The sequence below is a fragment of the Pelecanus crispus genome, chromosome 1 (genome assembly GCF_030463565.1).
Source record: "Pelecanus crispus isolate bPelCri1 chromosome 1, bPelCri1.pri, whole genome shotgun sequence".
NCBI lineage: Eukaryota > Metazoa > Chordata > Aves > Pelecaniformes > Pelecanidae > Pelecanus > Pelecanus crispus.
The window spans coordinates 211,988,324-212,012,156 of record NC_134643.1 but is presented as its reverse complement, the minus strand read 5'-3'; the positions used below and the strand labels follow the sequence as shown (position 1 = coordinate 212,012,156).

Here is a 23,833-nt window from a genome sequence, read left to right as displayed (position 1 = left end):
ATTTTTAAACTCTCCGTAAGCATCATGCTTATGGCCTTTTCCTCTCCCCAAAATTACTACTAGGGTAAACTGAGCCTGTCACATTAATGACTGAACTAGAATTTATATTTTTAAGTTAATATCTATTGCACATTGGCACATGAGGAACTGGAGGGGAAAAAATGATATTTAAGTAAAACAATGATATAAACCTTAACAAAAATAACTCTCCTCCAGAAGTGTTGTGTGAAAGAAGAAATGCAGCATATATGGACCATTGCTCTTAGAAAACACCTTCTTCTTTAAACTTGCTTCTCATTTCATCGTTCTCTATATTACTTAAAATTCAATGCAATCAGAATAGTAATGTAATTACTGTAGCTGTTTTGTGTAGCACTTTGTTAACATCTTAAATCCCAGTTTTCAGAAGGAGCTGACAGCTTGGAAGACCAGTGAATTGTATGTGCTTGGACCAGAAGGGAGGCTTTCCAGAAAATGACTCAGTTTGCACTCCCAGAACCAGATATCACTTCTGAAAATTTGAGAAACACTGTTTTATACTAGGAAAGTAAAAGTTAACATATTCTTTATTGCTTGAGTGACAGTTTAAAGCTATTTCAGTAATTAGTTGTTCCTTATTTCTATTCTGAAGGGCTGTGTTTTAAGAAAAAGGCTTAAATAGGTCATCTGCCACTACCAGTTTTTAGCGCAGAAAGATGAACAAGTTCTGTGACTCTTAAACCACAAACTTTCTCATTCACAAGGCAATTTTTTCAATTTAGAATAAAACTCAAAGTAGGTTTCTTTAAAACTCTCCTTTTTCTCCATTTATCTCTCCTCTTTTTTCCTTTGAGTTTCTTGTTCACTTGATGTTTAAAACACTAATTCTAGCCTGAAACAGAAGAAATCTGCAGGTTTTAATCAACAGCCTGAAAGAAAACATCTTCACAGACTTTATTATTATATGCAGATATGTCTCAAGAAATTAGTTTCTGGCGTGGTATACTTTGAACAAAGCTATGTAAATCACTCGCCATTTAGCATTGCCGGCATCTGGCTTTGTTTTCTGCCAACGGTAATCAGGGCAGAGCTGGCTCTAGGGGAAGAATTTCCCCCCTTCCCATCTTAATTCTTGGCTTTACACTCACCCTGGTGCTGCTGCCACTTTTGCGCTGAGAAGATGCAGGCTCTGCCGGAGAAAGACCCACGGGCTGGGTCTGATTCAGTAACCCCAAGCGTGCGTTAACATTTCTGGGTACTGCAATGCAATGTCTTCTATCAGTAAACTTTTAGTGTCCTCCCAAGTAGGACTTGCAACACAGCAACTGGCTCTCTCCCTAGGCACAGTTTGGCAACTGGAATGCTTGCCGTCACCCTACTTTGGAAGAAAAACTGCTTGAATAGGGGCAAAGCCATTCCTGAACTGGCCTCAGTGCCCAGATAAGATCCCTGGCACATTTAATTTACTAGCACAGCCACCAAGTCTTGGATCTGGTCTTGCAAAATCTTATCTTTTCACAGCTCGTTGTGTTTATAGTAGCTCCTTGCACAAGTAGCTCCGTGCTCAGCAGTCACAACAGCACCAACCTGCTCAGCACAGGATGAGTCCAAAGTCAAAAAGCCTGAGAATGCCTTCAAGAAGATGCCATGAACCAGCCTCAACTATAACAAATCATCAACAGGGGGTCAAAATGTGATGCAGAAAACATTTTAGTTACTTCTTCGAAGTGCGAAGGATGGCAGCATCTGATAGATCCAGATAAAGTCAGCTCCACAGTATGGGGCGATCCAAAAGGCAAGTAAAAATGTAATCACCTGGCAGTATCAGTCACCCTGCTGGCAAAGCTGAGGAATGAATACATGTGACTCAGCTGCCTTGTGTTTTTCAACATAAAAGCTTTTTTTTTTTTTTTACATTGACTTGCAGTTTTATATCTTCCTTGGCTGGGGAGTAAGCACATTTCGTTTAACATTAGTTATACTACGATCTGCAGTGAGTGGAAAGCATTAATATATGAAGACTAAAAATTAATTCAGGGTTAGGAAAAAATCTGATAAACGATGGTTGCATCCTTACAGCCCTCTTTCAGAAGCACTGCTGTAAAAGCAGAAACTGTCACTGTTTTATCTAGAATTGGCAATTATTATACTTTGCACCTTTCTAGCTATCTGAATTGCTAGGTTTGAATATAATTTTGGAAAGGAATGATAAAAATCCAGCTTCTTTCCTTAGGGTGTAAGAATGGGATTTTTAAGAGTACCTGTTTTATGGGAACAGAAATTTCATTTTAAAAAGTAATTAAAAATAATCTTCTAACTTACTATTGTGCTTTTCAAAGTCACAAATTAAGTGAATTAGGAAAAAAAAAAAAACTTTGAGTTTTTTCTCACCGTCACTCAATCTGAAGTTTATATGCGTCTCCTTAAAGTCATGATTTTTCAGTGATGACTATCATTCACGCAAGTTGTAAATCAATTTGCATCAAGCAGCTTGATGAAAAGTTTTGCAAAGGTCAGAGTCATTAAAAACTTGAGCAAATGCAGTTATCACCTCTGTCGGGTCTTAAATACATTAGGATTAGATTTCCCAAATAAAATGAAGTGAGATCTGTGAAATGCTAGAAAAATTACCAGTAGCACACATGAGACATCTGAAGTTAATAACAATCCTGACTTTGGTGACAGTGTTTGTAATATCTGTGTTTGTTTTTATAAACTATTATGAACTTAACCAGAAGCAGAGTCTTGTCAGAGGCACAGTATTTTTCCCTATAGCCTCATTTTTTCCTTCTAGGACTGCAACCAGTTTCTTTTCTCTTTTACTCTTCAACTGATAACTGTGATGGAAAAAGTGTTTGTCGCGTTGGTGACGGAGAGCTGACAGATGCACATAAATTCTTTACTGGCCCCAGTCTAATGACTAATGACTCTTGGCTACAGGCTCAAGAACTCCTAACCTTGAAGAGGCCTCTGCTCAGACTACTGCCTATTTTAACGAAGATCCTGGCACACGGAAATTTCCATAAATGACACATTTCTGCCACCATGACAAACCTGTAATTTCTTTTTTGTGTGAATGTTACCATATGCTCACTTTTCTATTCACTACGTCTGATCAGTTGTCCTGCAAAGCTCTTCTTCCCTAACGTGTTACAATAGTGCTAGTCTTTACTCTTCCGGTACCACCTAACACGATGTGCTATGCCCCATGTTCTCCTAAAGCAATTAATTTGATTTATACCAACACACTGCAAGAAAAACAGACTGTCTATAAACTCGTTAAACAAGCCCTTGAGAGCCCTTGAGATACAGCAAGGAATCAACTCAAGTGCCTTTTAGCGTACTTGTGTAAATAAAACAGATAACAGAATGCTTTACAATAAAAGCAGGCTGCATTCTCAGTGGAAACAGAGACAGGCTACAAAGGGGGAATTTAGAAACTCTGCTCAGGAATGTGAGGGTGGTGGGAGGAAAGCCAAAGCTCATCTTAAGTTGACTTTTGCAAGGGCAGTAACTCAATAGCAGTATAAGGCTGAACAAGGAAAATGTGGGCCTGTTGCTCAGTGGGGCAGGGGATTTAGTGACAGTGGACTCGGGTAAGGCTGAGGGACTTGATGCCTGCCTTGCCTCAGGCTTCACCAACAGCCTCTCAGGCTTCTGTGCTTAGTGAAGGGATCTGAGGAGAAGGAGAACGACTGGCTGTGGAGGAGGGTCAAGCCAGGGGTTACTTGAGAGAACCTGACCCAGGCAAGTCCATTGGATCCAATGGGCTGTATCCACGGGTGCTGAGAGAGCAGATGAACTCCTTGCGAATACGCTATCATCTTTGAAAGATCATGGAGATTGGGAGAGGCCCCCAAAGGCTGGAGAAAGACAAATGTGAAAGCCATCTTCAAAAAAGGTCAAAATGATGATCTGGGCAACCACAGGCCACTCAACCTCCCTTTGGTAACTGGCAAAATAATGGATTGAGTCCTCTTGGAGCACATTTTTGGGCACATGGAAGAGCAGATGGTGACTGGGAAAACTAAGTGAGGATTTATGAAAAGCAAAACCTGTCTGATCATCTGGATGGCCTTCTGAGATAAAATGACTGGATTTGCAGATGAGGGGAGAGCTGGAGATGTCACCTACCTTGAATTTAGCAAGGGTTTTAACACCGTATCCTAGAATATTCTTGTACCCACATTAGGATGTTACTGTCTGGACGGGTGGACAACTAGATGGGCAAAATCCCGGCTGGATGGTTGTGCTCAGACGGTAGCATAGGGGTCTTCTCCTGGGACTTGTTTTTTTAAACATCTTTACCAATGACCAGGTGTCAGGTGTTGGAGTGCACTCCTGTCAAGTTTGCAGACAAAGCCAAATTTGGGGGGGGAGGGGGAAGCAGCTGATAGGCTTGAGGACAGGGATGCCATCCAGGAGGATGGGACTGACAGCAACCCTGTGAATTTCAATAAGGACAAATGGGAAGGAATAACTCTTTCAACAACAAAGGCTGGGTACTGGCTGGCTGGGGAGCAGCTCTGCAGAAGAGGACCTCGGGGATTTGGGGGACAGTGAGAAAAATGTTAAAAAACTGCAGCAAGTTCAGATGTTTGGGGCTGGAGCACTTGCCCTGTGAAGAGACACTGGGGAATCTCGGCTTGTTCAGCCTGAAGCAGAGATGGCTGCAGGCATACCTAACAGGAGCCCCTGGTGCGTACAGGGAGGTCATTGAGGAGAAGGACCTGGGCTCTTCACAGTGCAGGAGGTTGACAGACCATGGACAAATTCAAACAAGAGGTAGAAGCAGCAACTTTTTCCCCACGAGGGACAGTCAGGCAGTGGCACATGCTGCCGAGAGGTTGTGCAGTCTCCATCCTTGGAGGTTTTCAAGACATGACTGGATGAAGCCCTGAGCAACCTGGCCTGACCTCAGAGTTGACCCTGCTGTGAGCATGACGTTGGACCTAAGACTTCCTGAAGTCCCTCCTGGCCTGAATTATTCTCTGATTCTGTGATGAGAAGCAGGAAGAACTGTAAATTTACAATGGTATTTTTTGATTTTACTGATTACAGTTACTGCTTACAGACAAATATTTATATTAAAAAACAAAGCAAGAATTTCAGCCTGTATGTAGTGACTGACTTCAGTATGGACTAAGTATGTTGGGAAATCAATGAGAAAAACAGGTCAACAAGAAAAATGAAGTTAAAATTGGTTTTATCTTTTAAAATTAGCAGTCAGTATACACACTATACAATTACCTTGTTCATCTCTGCATCTTCCTGAAAGCTTTTCTTTTGGCACAGAAATGGTTTAGAAATCCATTTTTTGATTCTGAGTAGGAGATACAGCAAAGATTTTGGGCTTGGCACTAAGTTGAAGGGAACTGGAAGAGTTCTCCCTTCTTCAAAGTAAGAAAACCAAAGTTTAGCCCTTGCAAATTTCCATTCTACATCAGCATCATCCTGTAAAATAAACACGGCTGTTAATATATTGTTAATACCACCTTGACTATTAAAGATGTTCTAGCTAAACTTTATGTGTGTTTTGAACATAATTGGCTGAAGTTAATCTCAAACAGGTCAAAAACTTGTTTATAATCTGTGAAAACCAAATTTCAGTGAATGGAACTGTTCTAATTAATCCATTTAAAATAATGCAATTACAGAAGAACAAAGTGGATTTGATTTAAACATTGGTTACTCCAGAGTGAGTGCTAATAGTCTGCAATACAGGATCACAAAGACAGACCTCTTTGTTTGGTGCTCTTTGTAAACACACTAATAAGAACAAAAGCTCTGTCTTAAAAGCACACAATACAATGCCCAATTTAGACCTTCATGGCAACACTCAAATTCATGTTAGGGCTTGACTGAGTAGTTGCTTGCTTGAAACACTGTCATGCTCAGTAAATAAAATGGAAAAATCCTATGTTAACATAACAAAAATGTAAATCTCTCAATGAGATTACCAGCTCTGATTTCTTATCTTATTGGTCTCTTCCACAGCAATTAGTCTATTATCTTTTTTGTGAAGAAGACATAGTATCAGAATTTTAAATGAAATTTTACTCTATTACTTTAAACATGAAGTTAAAAAAGATTAGGTGATTCTTACTTAATTCCTTCCACTTGCTGGAATATAAGGCTAAATCAAGTATGCTATTGTCACCATGGTTTATGTTTAACATTTATGATAGCCCAAACACTCACTTTATTCCTCCCTGTCAAGTTCAAGAGGGTTTTCTGCAGAAAGGACTGACGTCAAATTCAAGGACATCACTCAATATTGTTGTAGCTGTTTTAAGAAGCTGTTTGTATCCAGTCACCATATTTTTTGATAACAGCCTGGTTTTTTATTGCTCTGAACCTGATGGTTTGTTCTGTGGCCTCCTGAGTCAGAAGAATCTGAACCTCCACAGAGAATGTGTGTTGCTCTTGCTCAAGCTGGACAACACTACAGCCCCAAACCAGAGCCCAGAACCTGGGACCAGAGCGATCTCAAACAACCCGAGTCTGTTGCTTTGTGGCAAAGGCGCCACGTGGGAAAGGCTGGGATGCCTCCTGGAGATCTGCTTCCTCTTTTTCTAAACAACTGATAATGAATCAGCCCATTATTTTCCATGGCATAGAATCATAGAATCATAGAATTGTTTAGGTTGGACAAGACCTTTAAGATCATCCAGTCCAACCATTAACCTAACATTACCAGGTCCACACTAAACCAATCAAGGGTAGACTAGACTAAACCATGTCCCAGAGTGCCACGTTTTTTGAACGCTTCCAGGGATGGGGACTTCATCACCTCTCTGGGCAGCCTCTTCCAATGCTTGACTACCCTTTCCATGAAGAAATTTTTCCGAATATCCAACCTAAACCTCCCCTGGCACAGCTTGAGCCCATTTCCTCTTGTCCTATCGCTAACTACTTGGGAGAAGAGACCAACACCCACCTCACTACAACCTCCTTTCAGGTAGCTGTAGAGAGTAATAAGGTCACCCCTCAGCCTCCTCTTCTCTAGGCTAAACAACCCCAGTTCCCTCAGCCGCTCCTCATAAGGCCTGTGCTCCAGACCCTTCACCAGCTTCGTTGCCCTTCTCTGGACACGCTCCAGCACCTCAATGTCTTTCTTGTACTGAGGGGCCCAAAACTGGACACAGTATTCCAGGTGCGGCCTCACCAGTGCTGAGTACAGGGGGACAATCACCTCCCTGCTCCTGCTGGCCACACTATTCCTGAAACAAGCCAGGATGCTGTTGGCCTTCTTGGCCACCTGGGCACACTGCCAGTGCATACTCAGCCAGCTGTCAACCAGCACCCCCAGGTCCTTTTCAGCCAGGCAGCTTTCCAGCCACTCTTCCCCAAGCCTGTAGCGTTGCATGGTGTTGTTGTGACCGAAGTGCAGGACCTGGCACTTGGCCTTGTTAAACCTCATACAGTTGGCCTTGGCCCATCGGTCCAGTCTTTCCAGGTCCCTCTGCAGGGCCATCCTACCCTCCAACAGATCGACACTCCCACCCAGCTTGGTGTCATCTGCAAACTTACTGAGGGTGCACTCAATCCCCTCATCCAGATCATTGATAAAGATATTAAACAAGGCTGGCCCTAAAACAGAGCCCTGGGGAACATCGCTCGTGACCGGCTGCCAACTGGACTTAACTCCATTCACCACTACTCTCTGGGCTCGGCCACCCAACCAGTTTTTTACCCAGCGAAGACTACGCCCGTCCAAGCCATGAGCTGCCAGCTTCCCAAGGAGAATATTATGGGAGACTGTGTCAAAGGCTTTGCTAAAGTCCAGGTAAATGATGTCCACAGCCTTTCCTTCATCCACCGGCGGGTCACCAGGTCATAAAAGGAGATCAGGTTGGTCAAGCAGGACCTGCCTTTCATGAACCCATGCTGGCTGGGCCTGATCCCCTGGTTGATCTGCACTTGCCTGTTGAGTTCACTCAATATGAACCTCTTCATAATCTTCCCCGGCACTGAGGTCAGGCTGACAGGCCTGTAGTTATGCAAAAGTTCATGCTGATTTTCAGTAGCCCTGCTGATTACTTTCTCAAGTAAAGTTTTCTTGACTGCAGAGGACTAGAGCAACAATTGTTTAAATAAAAGAAGAAAACAGCACGTTATAGACTTGCTTGCAAGGTCAAGGCATGGGAAGGAGAACATCCTTGCAGCAAGAGGGACACTGCTCAAATAATAACTACAAATGAGGCAAATGAAAGATTCACAAAGTCACACAACGTAGCCCATCCTCTTCAGGAATGTAACACAGGTCAACAGCAGTTTCTTAGTCCAGTCTAGTTCTTACTATTGCAAGCACATGCAGCTGGGTAATATCCAGGTATTTTATAATAAAATTGTGCAGTGGAATTAATATTTTCTCCTAACATATTCCAAAAGCCTATGTGTTATTTTTCTTAAATAAGATGTCAACAAGAAAGATTTTCCAGAAGATTTAGACAATTAGCTATAACAGTAAATGTGGTGATATTTCATCATAAATGGAATTTTTACCTCAATTTCCTGGAATGAACTGTTGATCATTGCGATAAGCATGTTCAGTAAGACAATGACCATGGTAACATTATAGACTCCATAAAGGACATAACCAATATTTTCAATAAACTTATGTTTATAATTGATGACAACTGATTTAACTTCTGAGAGTCCAAATATAGCCCAGAACAATGTCTTGAAACTTTCTTCAACACTAAAAGGAGAAATTGAACATATGCATATGTTACTGAAGAAAAGCTGTATATTCTTATTGTATAAACTGCCAGTTACCATTTTTATACAGTGTACAAATTTTGCCATTATCATAATGTAGAAATCTACCCTAGTGATATTATGCAGAACAAGTAGACTATCTAATTTCATAGGTACTGGCTGTTTCATAATATAAGATTCCTAATATTTAGGACTGACAATAAAACCATCTGATTCAGTTTAGGAATTATATATACAGCCTCAAAAGAATATTACAATGATTCACTTGTTAACTACTTTAATCTACATGCTACATGCTTGCCGGGAATGTGAATATAAATAACAAAAATAATTAACTTGTAAATATTTTAATTGCACCATTAGTTCACTTACTATGAATTATTTCACCATTAATATGACTAACATTCTGAAACTGTGAAGATGACAGGATTTCTGAGTGCAAATCAGCATTTTTCAAAAAATGAGTCTCACAGACCATAATCCTCCAGCTGAGTTTTCACTGTTCCACAAATCCAGGGTAAAGGTAATAAGCCATGGTGTGGGGATACTAATTTTTTTTCATGTTAGTTCATTTAAATACATGTATTTCCTCTTAATCAGTTTATATATATATACACACATAAACATAACTCCAACCTCTGACGTATCTTTTCCTGCCTATCTCCACGTGTTTGAAGACATATTTTTTCTTGCTTTCATGAAGAGACCTCAGTTCCCCATATGCAAAAATGCAGTAGCATTGCAAAGCACAATTTGGATTTTATTGCGTTATTGTTACGGAAAAAAGTTAAAAGAAACTTGTAATTTTTAGTCATGAATTTAATTCCCTGCTTATAATATTTTATCAGTGTTCCATCTGTAAGTTGTAGGTTTAGGTACTTTATCTATTGTGTGAACTAGTAATAATAAAAATGTAGTAACAGATTTTTCCCTCATGGCCAAGTTTGCTTCTTGGCTGAGTACACTTCATAACAGCTACAGCCTGAATATCATGACAGCCAGAAATTAAGTGGGCAAGGGCTGCAGCGCATGGTAAAGAATGAGTTTCCATTCAAGTGACAGCTAGAAATGAGAGGCATGACAAATGTATACCAAATAACTCCTGACAGGCAGAGTAAATTCAGAATTTCTCTTCTTATGGTGGGAGAAGAAAAAAAGAACAGCCAAGGAAATAAAGAGTCAAAAAAAAGGGAATATATTTTCTCCTCTCAAGATGGGATAGGTTAGTGCCACTGGAAACTATGGAAAGCCAGAGCATAAAGTAGGGATTAGATTTTTTTTTTTCTGAGTGGTAAGAATATATAGAGTTGTCTGAATTAAACGACAAGTATTTTATAATGTGTATCACACTGTAGTGATTAGCCTGCTTCAGTTACAGATGACAGCAGCAGCTGATGGAGGAACCAGCCTTGCTCCCCGTGCTGCAGGCAGCTGCTACGCTGTGCTCTGCAGTGCTGGTGCTGACCGTCCTTGTAGGTGGGATGCTGTCCTGCAGGCCCAGGGTCTGGCCCAGCATATTTCCCCACATCCCCGAACAACAGATTGCACTGACAGGTCATCTGACCTACGTACAGTGCTATGTAAAGGGTCTGAGGTACTTCTGGGGTTTTTTTTATAAGCCTCCCCAGCCTAAGGCAGCTCAGGAGGCTGTTGGGCTGCTTTGCCACAAGGGCACATTGCTGGCTCATAGTCAACGTGGTGTCCATCAGGACCCCCAGGTCCTTTTCTCCCAAGATGCTTTCCAGCCGGTCAGCCCCAGCCTGTCCTGTTGCCTGAGGTTATTCCTCCCTAGGGGCAAGACATGGCTTTTCCCTGTGTTGAACTTCACAAGGTCTCTGTCAGCCCATTTCCCCAGCCTGTCAAGGTCTTTCTGAGTGGCATGACAACCAGCTGGCCTATCAGTCACTCTTCTTCATCCATACAGGCCTCCTGACACCTTTGCTTGATTTTCTGCCCATTGAGATGGACCAATCTTGAGCACTGAAAAGGCAATTCTTGAAAATCAACCAGCTTCCTTGGACTGCCCTTCTCTGCAGGGCCTGACCCCATGGGATTCTTCCCTAAGCAGCCCAAAGTCTGCTCTCCTGAAGTCTGGGGTTGTGGTCCTGTCACTTGCCTTGTTCTCTCTTCTCAGGAACCTGAACTCCACCATCTCATGGCCAGCCAAGGCTGTCCCCAACCTTCACATACCCAACCAGTTCTTCCTCATTTGTAAAAGTCAGGTGTCACAAAGTTCCCCTCTGCATCAGCTCCTCAATCACCTGTGTCAGGAATTTATTGTCAATGCCCTCCAGAAACTTCCTGGATTGCTTGTGCCCTGCTGTGTTGTCCCTCCAACATATACCAGGGTAGTTAAAAACCCCCATAAAGACCAGGGCCTGCAAGTGTGAGGCTTCTTCCAGTTGTCTGAAAAAGACCTCATCTACTTTGTCTTCCTGATCAGGCATTCTGTAGCAGACACCACCCATGTTGGTCTGCCCTTTAATCCTGACCTATAAGCTCTCGCTGGCTCATCACCTATCCCTAGGCAGAGGTACAGGCATTCCTGCTCTCTCACATAAAAGCCAACTACGTCTCACCTTCCCAGCCTGTCTTTCCTGATTTATCATAGTAGTGTTGGTATCAAGAGGCCACCCTCTGATTTCAAATATATCCTTTAAGCACCAGAACAAGAGAGAAAATTACTACTTAATCCAAGATGAAGAAATTTTTAAGAGATGCAAACCTTACAGAACAATTAGCAAACTTAATACATACAATGCAAGCAACTGACTTTCCATAACAATAGCCCACAATCATTACAGTTTAATCAATTGTACTTACGTTGTGAATGCTTCATTTTGTTTTGCCCCCAGATAGTACGAATAGAGATTAAACATGCCTATCATGAAAGCCACAAACACCATGATGAATATCACCATGAACTTGAAGATGTCTTTCACAGTTCTGCCAAGTGATATCTGCAGTGGTCCAAAGCTTTCATTAGCTGGTAAGATGTAGGCTATTCTGGAGAAACTTAATACTACTGCAATTGCATACAGGCCTTCAGATATGATCTGAGGATCAGATGGATCCCAGTTTACTCTGGCTAGAAACAAAAGATGAGAATTTTGGTCAGTATTTCAAGGTCCACCTCAGGCTGTTCACTGAAGTACTCTCTTTTGGTGAGTAACAATGAACCAGTCATTGTAAACTGGAATTGAATCCAATGGTGCTATGCAAATTCAGAACAGATAAGATGCAGTCTTCATGGGTTTTTTTTCCTTTATTGTACATTGCATCACGAATTTTCAGCAATTTTCACTTGCAGCAAAATTCTAAGACTTTGTTGTCTAAAAGTAAGGATCAAGTTACTTTCTACCCTTTCAAACTTAAAACACACATAGAAAATCTACTTCCTCACTGAGAGCTGTGAATACTTAGGTATTAACCTGGGCTTCTATGTGCCAAGTATGACTGCTCAAATAGTGCCAGTAGTGGTTGTCCACTACATCACAGTGCTCAGCGAATGTCTTGCATGAAGGTGCTGCTAGAAATAAAAGTGAAAGAAAGGAAGATACCTTGTTAAGACTGAAACAAAAGCGGGATATTATTTCATCTACTGTGCTAGGGCTGGAGAAGCATTTCATTTTTTTACTTACGTTTTACTCTCTTCTTTTTACACCTTCATCAGAACTGTGATTTTAATTAGAAGAAACCATGAGTGGGCTTCAGTTTGAGATTAAAATGTCTAGAGAGCTATCCAAAAGGGAGGTATAATCATGCAGACTAGTGAGTGCTTGGGGCTTGATTCAGACACCTGAACAAAGACATCCATTGCCATTTGAGATGTCCAGGGTATCCAAGATTCTTTGTACAGATCTGTGTGAAGTCTTTTTGGAGCAGCACCTTGGCAATTCAAATGGCACTAGTCACTTATGTTTGGCTAATTTAATTGAGCCTGGTAGCACTAAAACCATTTCACAGCCCCACTGACTGTATTAACTAGATCTCCCTTGATTATAAAGGTGAGCTGTTAGATCACTGAAGTAACTTTTTGGGATTTGAATCCCAACCTAGTAGATATTTTACGTAAAATTCAGCTTATAGTGTAAGGTGATAAAAACTGAATAAATTAAATTAGAAACGTGATTTGTTTGAGCTATCCAAATGAGCTGTTTCAATGTGGGGATCTGGAATCATTAACCATCTGCCATCCACAACTCCAAAACTGTGCAAACAATGTTTCTCTACCTTTTCTATTTAGGCCATCAGTGAAATGGTAATGGCCTTTTCCTGATATTCACCGAACACCCATTTCCATCACCTTTTCTATCATCATTTCTATCAATCTCTTCTGTTGAAGCTAATCCACTTGTGTGAATTACTTGAACATCCTCTGGATCATGAGTGAACTTGACACTGCTGTTTGATTGGGAACACATTCAACTGAAGAGGGGAACATTCAGGTTCAAACTTGTACTTAGAGAACTATTTACAGAAAAGTGTCAGAAGGAGAAATCCAAAGCAATACCATTCAGGATACCTCCTAGCTGGAGATTAAGGCATTCTCCCATGAGGTGGGAGGCTTAAATTCAATTCACTACTGTGCTTCAGGCAAAGAGAAGAGGTTAACCCAAGATGTGTTTCCTACATCCCAGGAGAGTGTTGTCATCTGTGTTTATTCTACTGTAAATGCCAAAAAATGAAACAAACAATTTATACTGCAATGAAGACAATCACTGGCATTTGGAAAAAATACTAATTTGAGATGTTAACTCACAAATAACCATTCAATAATGTATCAGAAAATTATATTCTTCAAGGAACTTACTGCCATGCCAGTATTCATGCCTCATGACAATCAATGACTTTGGTTTTAGGCATACCAAGGCTCAGTTAGCACATATTCATTGCCGCCTTAGCTGCCGTGTGTTTCTTGTAGTTATGTGCATATTCTTTCGTTTATTGAGCTCCTCACTGTAAAGCCTACTACACACTATATTCAAATGAGAAAATGTATGGCAAAAGACTCCATGTTTTCACATAAGCAGACATACCTATGTTAGCTTTACCTCAGATTTCATGGATAACTAAAACCAAAGATGGCAGATGTTTCAGTATGGGCTAGTAGCCAGATGCCTTTTAGGTTTCCAGATGAGCTATATTATCACAAAAGTTTGAGGTGGGAAGGGACCTCTCAAGGTCATCTGGTCCAATACCCCTGCTCAAGCAGGGCCACCTAGAGCTGGGTGCCCAAGATCATGTCCAAACGGCATTTGAATATCTCCAAGGATGGAGACTCCACCACCCTACTGGGGAACCTGTGCCAGTGCTCGGTCACCCTCACAGTAAAAAGTTGTTTCCTGATGTTCAGAGGGAACCTCCTGTGTTTCAGTTTGTGCCCATTGCCTCTGGTCCTCTCACTGGGCACCACTGAAAAGAGCCTGGCTCCGTCCTCTTTGCACTCTCCCTTCAGGTATTTATACACATTGAGGAGATCCCTCCTGAGCCTTCTCTTCTCCAGGCTCAACAGTCCCAGCTCTCTCAGCCTTTCCTTATAGAAGAGATGCTCCAGACCCTTCATTATCTTTGTGACCCTTTATAGGCCCTTCTGTCCACTATGTCCGTGTTTCTCTTGTACTGGGGAGCCCAGAACTGGACACAGGACTCCAGGTGTGGCCTCACCAGTGCTGAGTAGAGAGGAAGGATCACCTCCCTCGACCCATTGGCAATGCTTTGCCTAATTGCAGCCCATGACACCGTTGGCCTTCTCTGCCGCAAGGGCCCTTTGCTGGCTCATGTTCAACCTGGTGTACACCAAGTTATGTTTGCTAGCCTATGATAAAACCTCTGGCATTAAATATTCACTATTAATATTATCCATGTTAGTATGACCATAAATAGATGTCCTCCAAGCAGACTTCAGTGTACATGGGGGTAGAAGGGCTCTACAGAGAGATCTGGACAGGCTGGATCGATGGTCTGAGGCCAATTGTTCAACAAGGCTAATTGCCAGGTTCTGCACTTGGGTCACAACAACACCATGCAACGCTACAGGCTTGGGGAAGAGTGGCTGGAAAGCTGCCTGGCTGAAAAGGACCTGGGGGTGCTGGTTGACAGCTGGCTGAGTATGCACTGGCAGTGTGCCCAGGTGGCCAAGAAGGCCAACAGCATCCTGGCTTGTATCAGGAATAGTGTGGCCAGCAGGAGCAGGGAGGTGATTGTCCCCCTGTACTTGGCACTGGTGAGGCCGCACCTGGAATACTGTGTCCAGTTTTGGGCCCCTCACTACAAGAAAGACATTGAGGTGCTGGAGCGTGTCCAGAGAAGGGCAACAAGGCTGGTGAAGGGTGTGGAGCACAGGTCTTATGAGGAGCGGCTGAGGGAACTGGTGTTGTTTAGCCTGAAGAAAAGGAGGCTCAGGGGAGACCTTATCACTCTCTACAGCTACCTGAAAGGAGGTTGTAGCAAGGTCGGTGTTGGTCTCTTTTCCCCAGTAACAAGTGATAGGATGAGAGGAAATGGCCTCAAGTTGTGCCGGGGAGGTTTAGATTGGATATTAGGAAGAATTTCTTCATAGAAAGGGTTGTCAAGCATTGGAACAGGCTGCCCAGGCAAGTGGTTGACTTTAGGACATTAGGGACATGGTTTAGGGACATGGTTTAGTGGTGGACTTGGCAGTGTTAGGTGAACAATCGGACTCGATGACCTTAAAAGTGTTTTCCAACCTAAATGATTCTATGATTCCATACACTAAAAAATAACTCAACTCTGCTTAAGCGCGTAACAAAGTCACAACTCATGACTGATGTCAACAGAAACTGCCTTGCTAGATGATACAGTATTATACAGCATAAATGAGTTACAAGACTTGTGCTTGTCATACCCAGAAACTGTGAACATAAACAGCACCTGTTTGCAAATTCTTCAAGTGGGTTTTACTGACAACTGAATTAATATTTAACTAGCTGCTTTTATAACTTATGTGAAATTTGTAACTTTCCAGCAAAATTTATAAGACTACTATCTAATGGGTTTCAGAATATAGATATTAATTGCTTTCTCTACAGCTTGGATAATGAAGAAATGCAACCTTATCAGAAATAGTATTTCAGGCATAGAATAGAGATAGAAACTGATATAATTCAGTATCTAGAGAAAAACATCTAATAAAGGGAAGAGAGATGTGTTGGTGTTGGGAGTGAACACAAGTAAACAGAGCTTTATTTTTTCTCATTTGGGCAAAATAGCTTCTAGTCATTTCCCATATATGTCAAGCGAGTTTATTAACATTTTTCTCTCTTACTGGTAAAGAGAGTGGATTGAGAAATATTAAAATAATACAACAGTTTCTGAGCAAAGAATATATAAAAGATACATTGGTTATGTTGGCAAAGCAGGTTTAAAAAGTTCCTGCATCTTGCTTAGGTCTGCCCCTGCATTACAGTAGATCACATTTGCAGTTGTGCCAACACAAGTGTTTGCAGGGTAGGATTGCGTAACTAAACAGATTAAATGACCTGGATTAAAATAATCTTGAAAAGGGGTGGGGTGACAGTGGGGTCATTTTGATCTTAGATCATTTCAGTGCCTTATGTCTAGAACAGTCCCTGAAGAGATGTATGAGCATAGCCAAGGGAACTGTGATCAAATAGTAGGGATAAGACAGAGAAGAAGGGCTGGGAACTTCTTAAGCAGTACATTGTGGAACTAAAGTATTGGAGACTTATTAACAGCATATCAATTCATCTTGGCCCAAGAAGTAAGTCTTAATCATGTGCAATCAACTCACCCAAGGTGTAGTATTTTATGTTGGGGTCCAGTGTTGGACTTGTCAGATCTTTCATATTTGTATCAACGATGCTCTGGGCTCTGGATGCATGCCAAAATGCCATAAACCTTGCTATGAATGATGCTGCAAAAATTGCTAACATACCAAAATCAAGCATATTCCATAACTCAAAAAGGTATTCCTTTGGACCTTGAGACCAAATTTCTTTACATTCAGACCATATCATGCCTGTATAAGACAGAACAGAGAAAACAGTGTGTTCTTTTATCTTCACGTTTGTTTTATTTGATATTTTATTATGTATAGGATATGCTCTTGGTTGCAGTCAAACTCAAAACCATTTTGGTTAGTGGGAGTTCGAACACTAACTAAAATTCTTGAACCTGCCAATTCATAGACATTCCAGTACTTCTTTCTCACGTGAGTAATAATAACAATCTTTCATACTGCTTTTTCCCGTACAGCTACAAAAGCTTTCAAAGAGAAGAATAGGATGTGAGTATTACCATCTGTTACAGACACAGAAAGAGACTGAAAGAGGAAAAAAGGCTCTGGCATGATCATATAGTGGGGGAACTAATAGCAGAACTTACATTTTCTTATTTGCAGAGTACCCTCGGGACAGTCTATTTTATGGAAATTGCACATATACGTGACAAATGAGCATGAAAGTAAGAATCAGACCTAATGCTTCTTCAATAGAGCAAAGGTATCTGTTTGATTCCTAATTATTCCCCCTTAATAATAAAATATAGGAGTACAGTAATAGCTTATGGCATCTTTTTTATTGAGCAAATGCACTTTCTTTTCAAGATACCATTTATTTAATCATGAACTACATTTCTAGGATTCTGAAGAGAATTAATAAAAAACTGAATCGGAATAATGTCACTATTTTTTGCATTTATCAAATTATCTGAAGGAACTTCTTATCATTTTCAGATAAGGACAATTATAATGTTAATTACAGTAATTAAATTCAATGCTACATCTGTATGCATTGAATTAATTTTTCATAAACCATCTTATACATGACACTGAAAAAAATAAAAATAGAGTAAATTAGCAAACAAGCACTTCAAATTGGAAAATTATTATTTACTCCTTTATTATCAGATGAAAACACTGATATTCATAGAATATTTGGAAATCTAAGTGCCATATTATTCCCATAATACACAATTATATTAATTTATGTACAGCTATATGATGAAATAAATAAAGATGGTCAACGTCTTTTAAAGCTGTAAGAATCAGTTGGTGTACAAATGTCTCCAATTTCAATCAGAGAGCTCATAAAAGAAAAATATTTTAAATGCATAAGCTCTTGAATGGAAACAGATTTTACTTAGCTTGAATTTAACTCTCCCTTATTACTGACTTAACTAACAACCAGAACCCAGATCTTTAAAATATTTGGACATCTAAACCCCTTTGGAATAAATGTTATTAGACTTGTAATTAAGAATCAGACAGCTAAAATATTTTTGAGGGTTTGTGCTCAAGTTCTCATGCTGACTAGTACTGCATCACCAAATTGAATGGGTCAGCTCAGAGTACCACTCATAGTATCCATTTCATCCCTATGTTGGGATGGAAAAATCTACTGCTGAATGTTCAGGGGTCTATATTCTGTTTCTCTTTTGTCAATAATACACTATATACTACTAATTCTGCAGGCATACTTGCAAAATAAGAGAATATTAGCAGAAAGAGACAACTGGACACAAAAAAACTTGGCCCATGGTGTGGAAATCTTTCCCCTTGGGAGTTGACACAGCCTGACTCAAAAAAACCCAGAAAACTGGTAGACACTTCCCTTTGATATTCATAAAACCGAATTCATTCATATTCAGATGAGGTAGATTTCACCTAAGTCCTTAACCTGAATGTTTGTGATTAACCAGGCACATGTGAATCCTGCTGACATCCAGTAAGAAACATGAGGCCAATGTGGGAATGCAGCCAGCTCAATAAACTCCCTTTGTTGTGTTTTTTACACATAACTTTAATAGCAAAGGGTCCAGCTTCACTGAAATCATAGCAAGACAAATTTAAGCGAAAATTATTCTTTACCTATTACCCAAGAAATAATGAGCATCTCCATCCATGAGAAACAGGATGTTTTCATCCTAAATAGCTGTTTTACATTGTCTGTTGTTTCATTAGGTCGGAGTTTGGTGCCATCAAATCTGTCAGCTGCATTCATGACAAGCAGACCAAGAAAAATGGTGAAAGAGGCTGCATGGGCTACAAACTTCATGAATGGTCCACGCATTATCCTCCCCAGCTGCAACAGAGGTTGTGAAACACAAGGATATTGCATTGCCTTCTTCCAAAATAAAAATGTATAAAACCAACAGTAACACAGAGAAATATATATTTCAATAACACACAAGGAACAAATACTTGGAAAAAGCTGTATACTATGATGCCATACTGACAGTCACCTTTAAAAGTTTCTACTTATTTGCTATCTTCAGAGGGATAATCTATTGGTTTCAGCATATATACATTTTTAACTTAGTGTTTTGAAATAATTCTGTAATTATTTTGGGGCACCTATGTCTCTTATAGATAATCAAGAGAAAAATTTATTATAGCTGTTGAATTTCTTACATGCTAGTCATCTTTATGAGGCAACAAAGAAAATGAGATTTTGACACTTACTAAAAGCATTAAATTATCACCAGGAGTGAATTATGACTAAAGAATTCTGTTTCCTGACTGAAATGATACTCAATTTAGCCCAACTTATTTTCTTTTTTTAAAGAAAGTCATCAGGCCAGTCATCAGGCCTCAAAAGGTTATGTTTATAGTTCTGTAGTGTCTTAATTTCCTTCCTGACTCCTTTAATGGAAATGTCCTCAACTTTGTCATGACTAAGAACATTAAAATGGTTTAGTGCAACACTTAAAAAAACCTAAAAGTTCCATACAAACTCACACAAGGCTGAACTTTTAGCAATTACTTATTTTTGAGAGTGCCTGTATTAATAGTAAAAGTCTTAGCTTGTTCCCTTATTTGGCAGCTGCAGAAAAATATTTTTTATTTTAGATGAAGACAGTATCTGTATCTGACAAAAATTCCTTGGAAAGAATTGAAAGCAAGTGTCACGGATCTCAGCTGAAACATATAACAATCTGTTATCTGGAAAAGGGAGGGGAAAGCAGAAAAATAAGTTATTAGTATTCGTATTTTTGCTACACTTGTTTCAATATCAAAGTCAGAATTTTGCTGTCCTTACAGACAGCTTTTACAGAAACATAGACTAAGAGGATGCAGCCGAGGATGCGATGGTAAGGTCTCAAATACAGATAACATCAAGAAAACTAGACAAATGTAAAAAGAAGATACTGTTAAAGGAACACTGTCAAGGTTAGCAGGCACAAAATTTGATCTTCTTTCTCCTTTATATGATTTTGCAAACCCATGCCATTCATTATGTTTCTCACTCAATAACATTAGTTTATCTTTTATTAAATAAAATATTCTGTCAGCCTCATGAGATTAACTTCAACAACCAATTATTTTGCATGAACTACAAAGAGAACAGGTAATCGTCATGGGGAAAGATTTTATTTCAAGCTAGGAAGGAACAGTCATAAACAACACACAATAAAGCAGAGCCAGAAAATTATAAAGTACCTTGACAGTGTCCTTTTAAATGCATTATTCGTGTGTTCACAAACGAAGACAGATTAGGAGACAGATGCCAGAAAAAGATATAGCCAGAAAATAAGAAAAAATACGGAAGGAGGTAATGTTAATATATCCCTTGATCAAAAAATATAAAATTTAAAACACTGAGCTCCTAGCATCCCTGCTTCCACCCCTTCAAAAGAGACAGAAAAGTATTTTTTACATATATATATACAGTAAAATCTCCCTGGAAGCAGGACTGACTACAGCTGAACTGATTACACAAATGCTGGAAGTCATTATGACATTGTCATGTAACAGTGATCCAACAAAATCTTGAAGTGACACTTTTAAAATTCCAAATCTCTTTATGGAGAAGATGTAAGTCAGAAAATATGAATCAGGGAAAGAAAGAGCAATATGCAAAGACAAAGCCATAATCTTGCAAGTTTGGACTTTTCTATAAGATAAAGTCCCTCCTTAATTCACTTTCACTGTCATTTTTGACATAATAAATTCCCTCCTGTTACACAGACCAAGGACATGATCTTCTAAATGCTCTGATCTCTTCCTGTAATTTAAGTGGTTTTGGTTTGGGGTTTTTTTCTGTTTTCTGATCCTCTGTGCTATGGTCTTTGGTTTGCTATAGAGTTTTGGAGAGTGTTTTATAGGTTGGTTTGGGTTAGGACAAGATACACAATAGTTATACTGAGGATACTTTGACGTGTATTTGTCTGTGTATAGTGTCACCTGAAATCGCTGGGGACTGGAGTCAGTGATTCACATTATTCCACCTTTGTGACTCTGAAGAAACAATCAGTATTGTAACATTATGGCGTATGGAATTGCTAAAGAAATGATAAAATAGGACTCCAGGTAGCACATCTATCACAAAGGCGAAAAGGCCTGATAACAAGAATGAGACAATGCATATACTTTTTTAGGAAGAACAATTTCTTAGTTCCTCATATACAGGACATAATGTTCAATTTCTTTTCCTCTACCACAATGCAAAACAGGAATGTGTATAACCCTCAGAACATGCTTCTAGAAAGCATGTAGGGACTTATCAAGTTACTTCTTTTGAAATGCCAACCCCAGGTCGCTGGCAACAGCAAAAGACAACTCTATTTCAAATTCAGATACCTCAACTTGGCCAGGGGCTGACTGAATTACTTATGAATTCATAAAGCTAAAAATCTAAATTCTATTATTAATTAGAACTGAACAGCACAGACATTAGAGATTCTTGGAGATAATGGAAAAAAGGTTTTACTCTTTGAAAATGTCATGTAATAAAATAGTATTCCAGAAGTTTTGGGTTAATTATGTCAGTAGTTAGACTGAATTACCAATTAGAAATGCAGAGTAAACAGTTCACAAAACTTTGAAGTTCCTCCATGTGGATTGCTGGCTGAAACTCAAATAAGAGGCAATCTTAAGTCCTTTTGGCATCTGATACTAGTGAATTCCTGCCAAATCAACAGGACTTTGTCCATGTATTTCTATGAAATTTCTTCCAGATCAGAAACTCTCAATTCAGAATCTGTAGTCCAAGCTCAAATTAACTTTCTCCTAAAGAGGAAACTGGTCAACTATACAGGTAACTGACTGAGACGTGGACATGTCATAAAGACATTTTTGCCTTTCTCAGAGCCATGGCATGAGAATATAAAGAAATGTGTCAGAATAACTCCACTGCAAGCTGTTATTTTCACCACAAATACTGTGAGTGTTTTCTCTCTCTTCTGTCACTGTGCCCTACACTGCCACACCTGGAAAAAGAATGGGTACTTTATCTCAGTAAGAGCAGAAGAGATTTATAAAATTCCATCAATTCATACACAGAATGGACTCTGTTGATACAGATCATGTTCTGTGTTGGAGCCATCCTATCCTGAAATTAAACAGTGAACATTTTTGTCTTCAAAAAACAGAAGAATCAAATTTTGAAGAATGAGTGAAGCACAAGGTAAGAAATGGCAACTGGTGAAAAAGGTGGATTAGATTTTACATTTGCAGAATATAATGAATCAAAAAGCATTCAACATATAAATCACACGATGAGGTGATTAAATAGCAACAGAGGAACTGAAACCTTAAAGGATGTAATCCCTTGAACGTTGACTTTAAAAGCTACTCTGAAATAGCTTTTCCAGTATGTACAATGGTTCAAAATTACTTTAAGATCTAATAAATCATTGAAAAAGGAAAATGACAAATAGGTAAGTCAATGCTATAGTTGAAAACCAATCACTGAAGTATGTTGAATCTCAAGGTATGTTTTAAGACAAAAGGATTCATAAAAATCCTAGTCACTATACAGAAAAGTGAAAATGATATAACTGATTTTGATTGTCCAGACGGAAAGAAATGAAAAATATGGCAAAACAAAAAAGGCCCACCTTTCTCCTCTCAGAGAACAATTTAAAAAACCCACAAAGACCTCAGTCCTCTCTTTCAACCTTCCTCTTCCCCTGGAATCATTGTATGTGCACAGGATTCGACCTGCTAAAATCATGGATGTTATACTGTAACCTGTTGAGTAATCCTTACAGGATCCCATTTGTTCCCTCTAACATACTCTCAAGGGAAATCTTCCACCAGTGTCCATTTAAAATCCATAGTGATCAACTAAAACAGAGATTCAACACAAAGTTCAGAGAGGTCAGAGATTGGAACCCATCTTCAGTGGAAAGGCTTTCCAAACTATGTATCATCCAAAACAGATACAGTGGGAGCATCCAAATGCAGGCAGTGCATTATAAATGGATGCAGGGGAGGCTGCATGACTACTTTAAAAACCTCATGAAATATAATGAGTATTAGCACTGTCTTGACAAGCCAACACAGTTCACTTTGACTTCTAGAAAACTGATGATGATTGTTTTAATTTCTGGCATTCATGTTTCAGTGACTTTTATCTATTAATTTTAAATCATCAAAAATAAAATTGCCTTTGAGGTAACTGGAATCAACACACAGCTTGAACTTAGTCTAGCTCTGAATCAATGTGGATCCTCTGCCTCTGCCTACTAAGGCAACAACTAAATGAAGAATAGTTTGACTCATTGTTTCTAAAGTACAATTTCTAAAAGGCAACTCTTGCTCAGCCATTGTAACTTAATTTAACATACATTGCACTTAACACAATACATTTACCTGTCTTAATTACAATTGTCAGAACATGCAATCTTGCAGCTATTCCATTCTAACTCAACTTTAAAATAACACATTTCTGAAGTATTAAAGCATGTTAGTAATTTATACTCATGCTTCACCGTTGCCAGACAGGAATTGACATACAGATGATACAGGAGTTAATAAAAAGCCATTACAAGATTTCACAGACCGACCTTACTGCAAGGAGCAATCCAGTAAGCCACTGAAAGGAATGGCAGTCCCACCGCAACAGCAAGAACAACCAGAAACTTCACTGCCATGGTCTGCTGCCGTAAACCTGACAAATTCTCATACCAGATTGAGAGAAGTTGTTGCTGGCAGTTTGGATGTGCTACAAACTGTAACAAAGAAAAGGAGCACAACAAAATAATATTGCTGTCAGAATATCTTTTATTAAAATAACAGCTATATGAAGCGCATTAAGAATGTGGGAATAGCAACAACTCAGCTTATATTCAAAGGAGCATTAACAAGGGTACGAGAAAAAGTTTTTTGATGAGCATAATCTCATGCAGGCATGTTGCTATCAGC

The 23,833-nt window shown here is 39.6% G+C and overlaps 1 protein-coding gene across 2 annotated transcripts in view; it reads right to left on the bottom strand.

Moving 5' to 3' along the window:
- The window catches only part of TRPC6 (transient receptor potential cation channel subfamily C member 6), a 114,622-nt gene that overhangs the window by 6,791 nt on the left and 83,998 nt on the right, over positions 1-23,833 (bottom strand). For both annotated transcript variants that reach the window (XM_075711193.1, XM_075711197.1), the window contains 6 exons: positions 23,476-23,640; positions 18,554-18,767; positions 16,478-16,705; positions 11,527-11,791; positions 8,488-8,683; positions 5,230-5,433 (listed from right to left, as the gene is read on the bottom strand). In XM_075711193.1, coding sequence (XP_075567308.1) covers positions 5,230-5,433; positions 8,488-8,683; positions 11,527-11,791; positions 16,478-16,705; positions 18,554-18,767; positions 23,476-23,640 — 1,272 coding nt within the window. The remainder of the gene's footprint in view (positions 1-5,229; positions 5,434-8,487; positions 8,684-11,526; positions 11,792-16,477; positions 16,706-18,553; positions 18,768-23,475; positions 23,641-23,833) is intronic.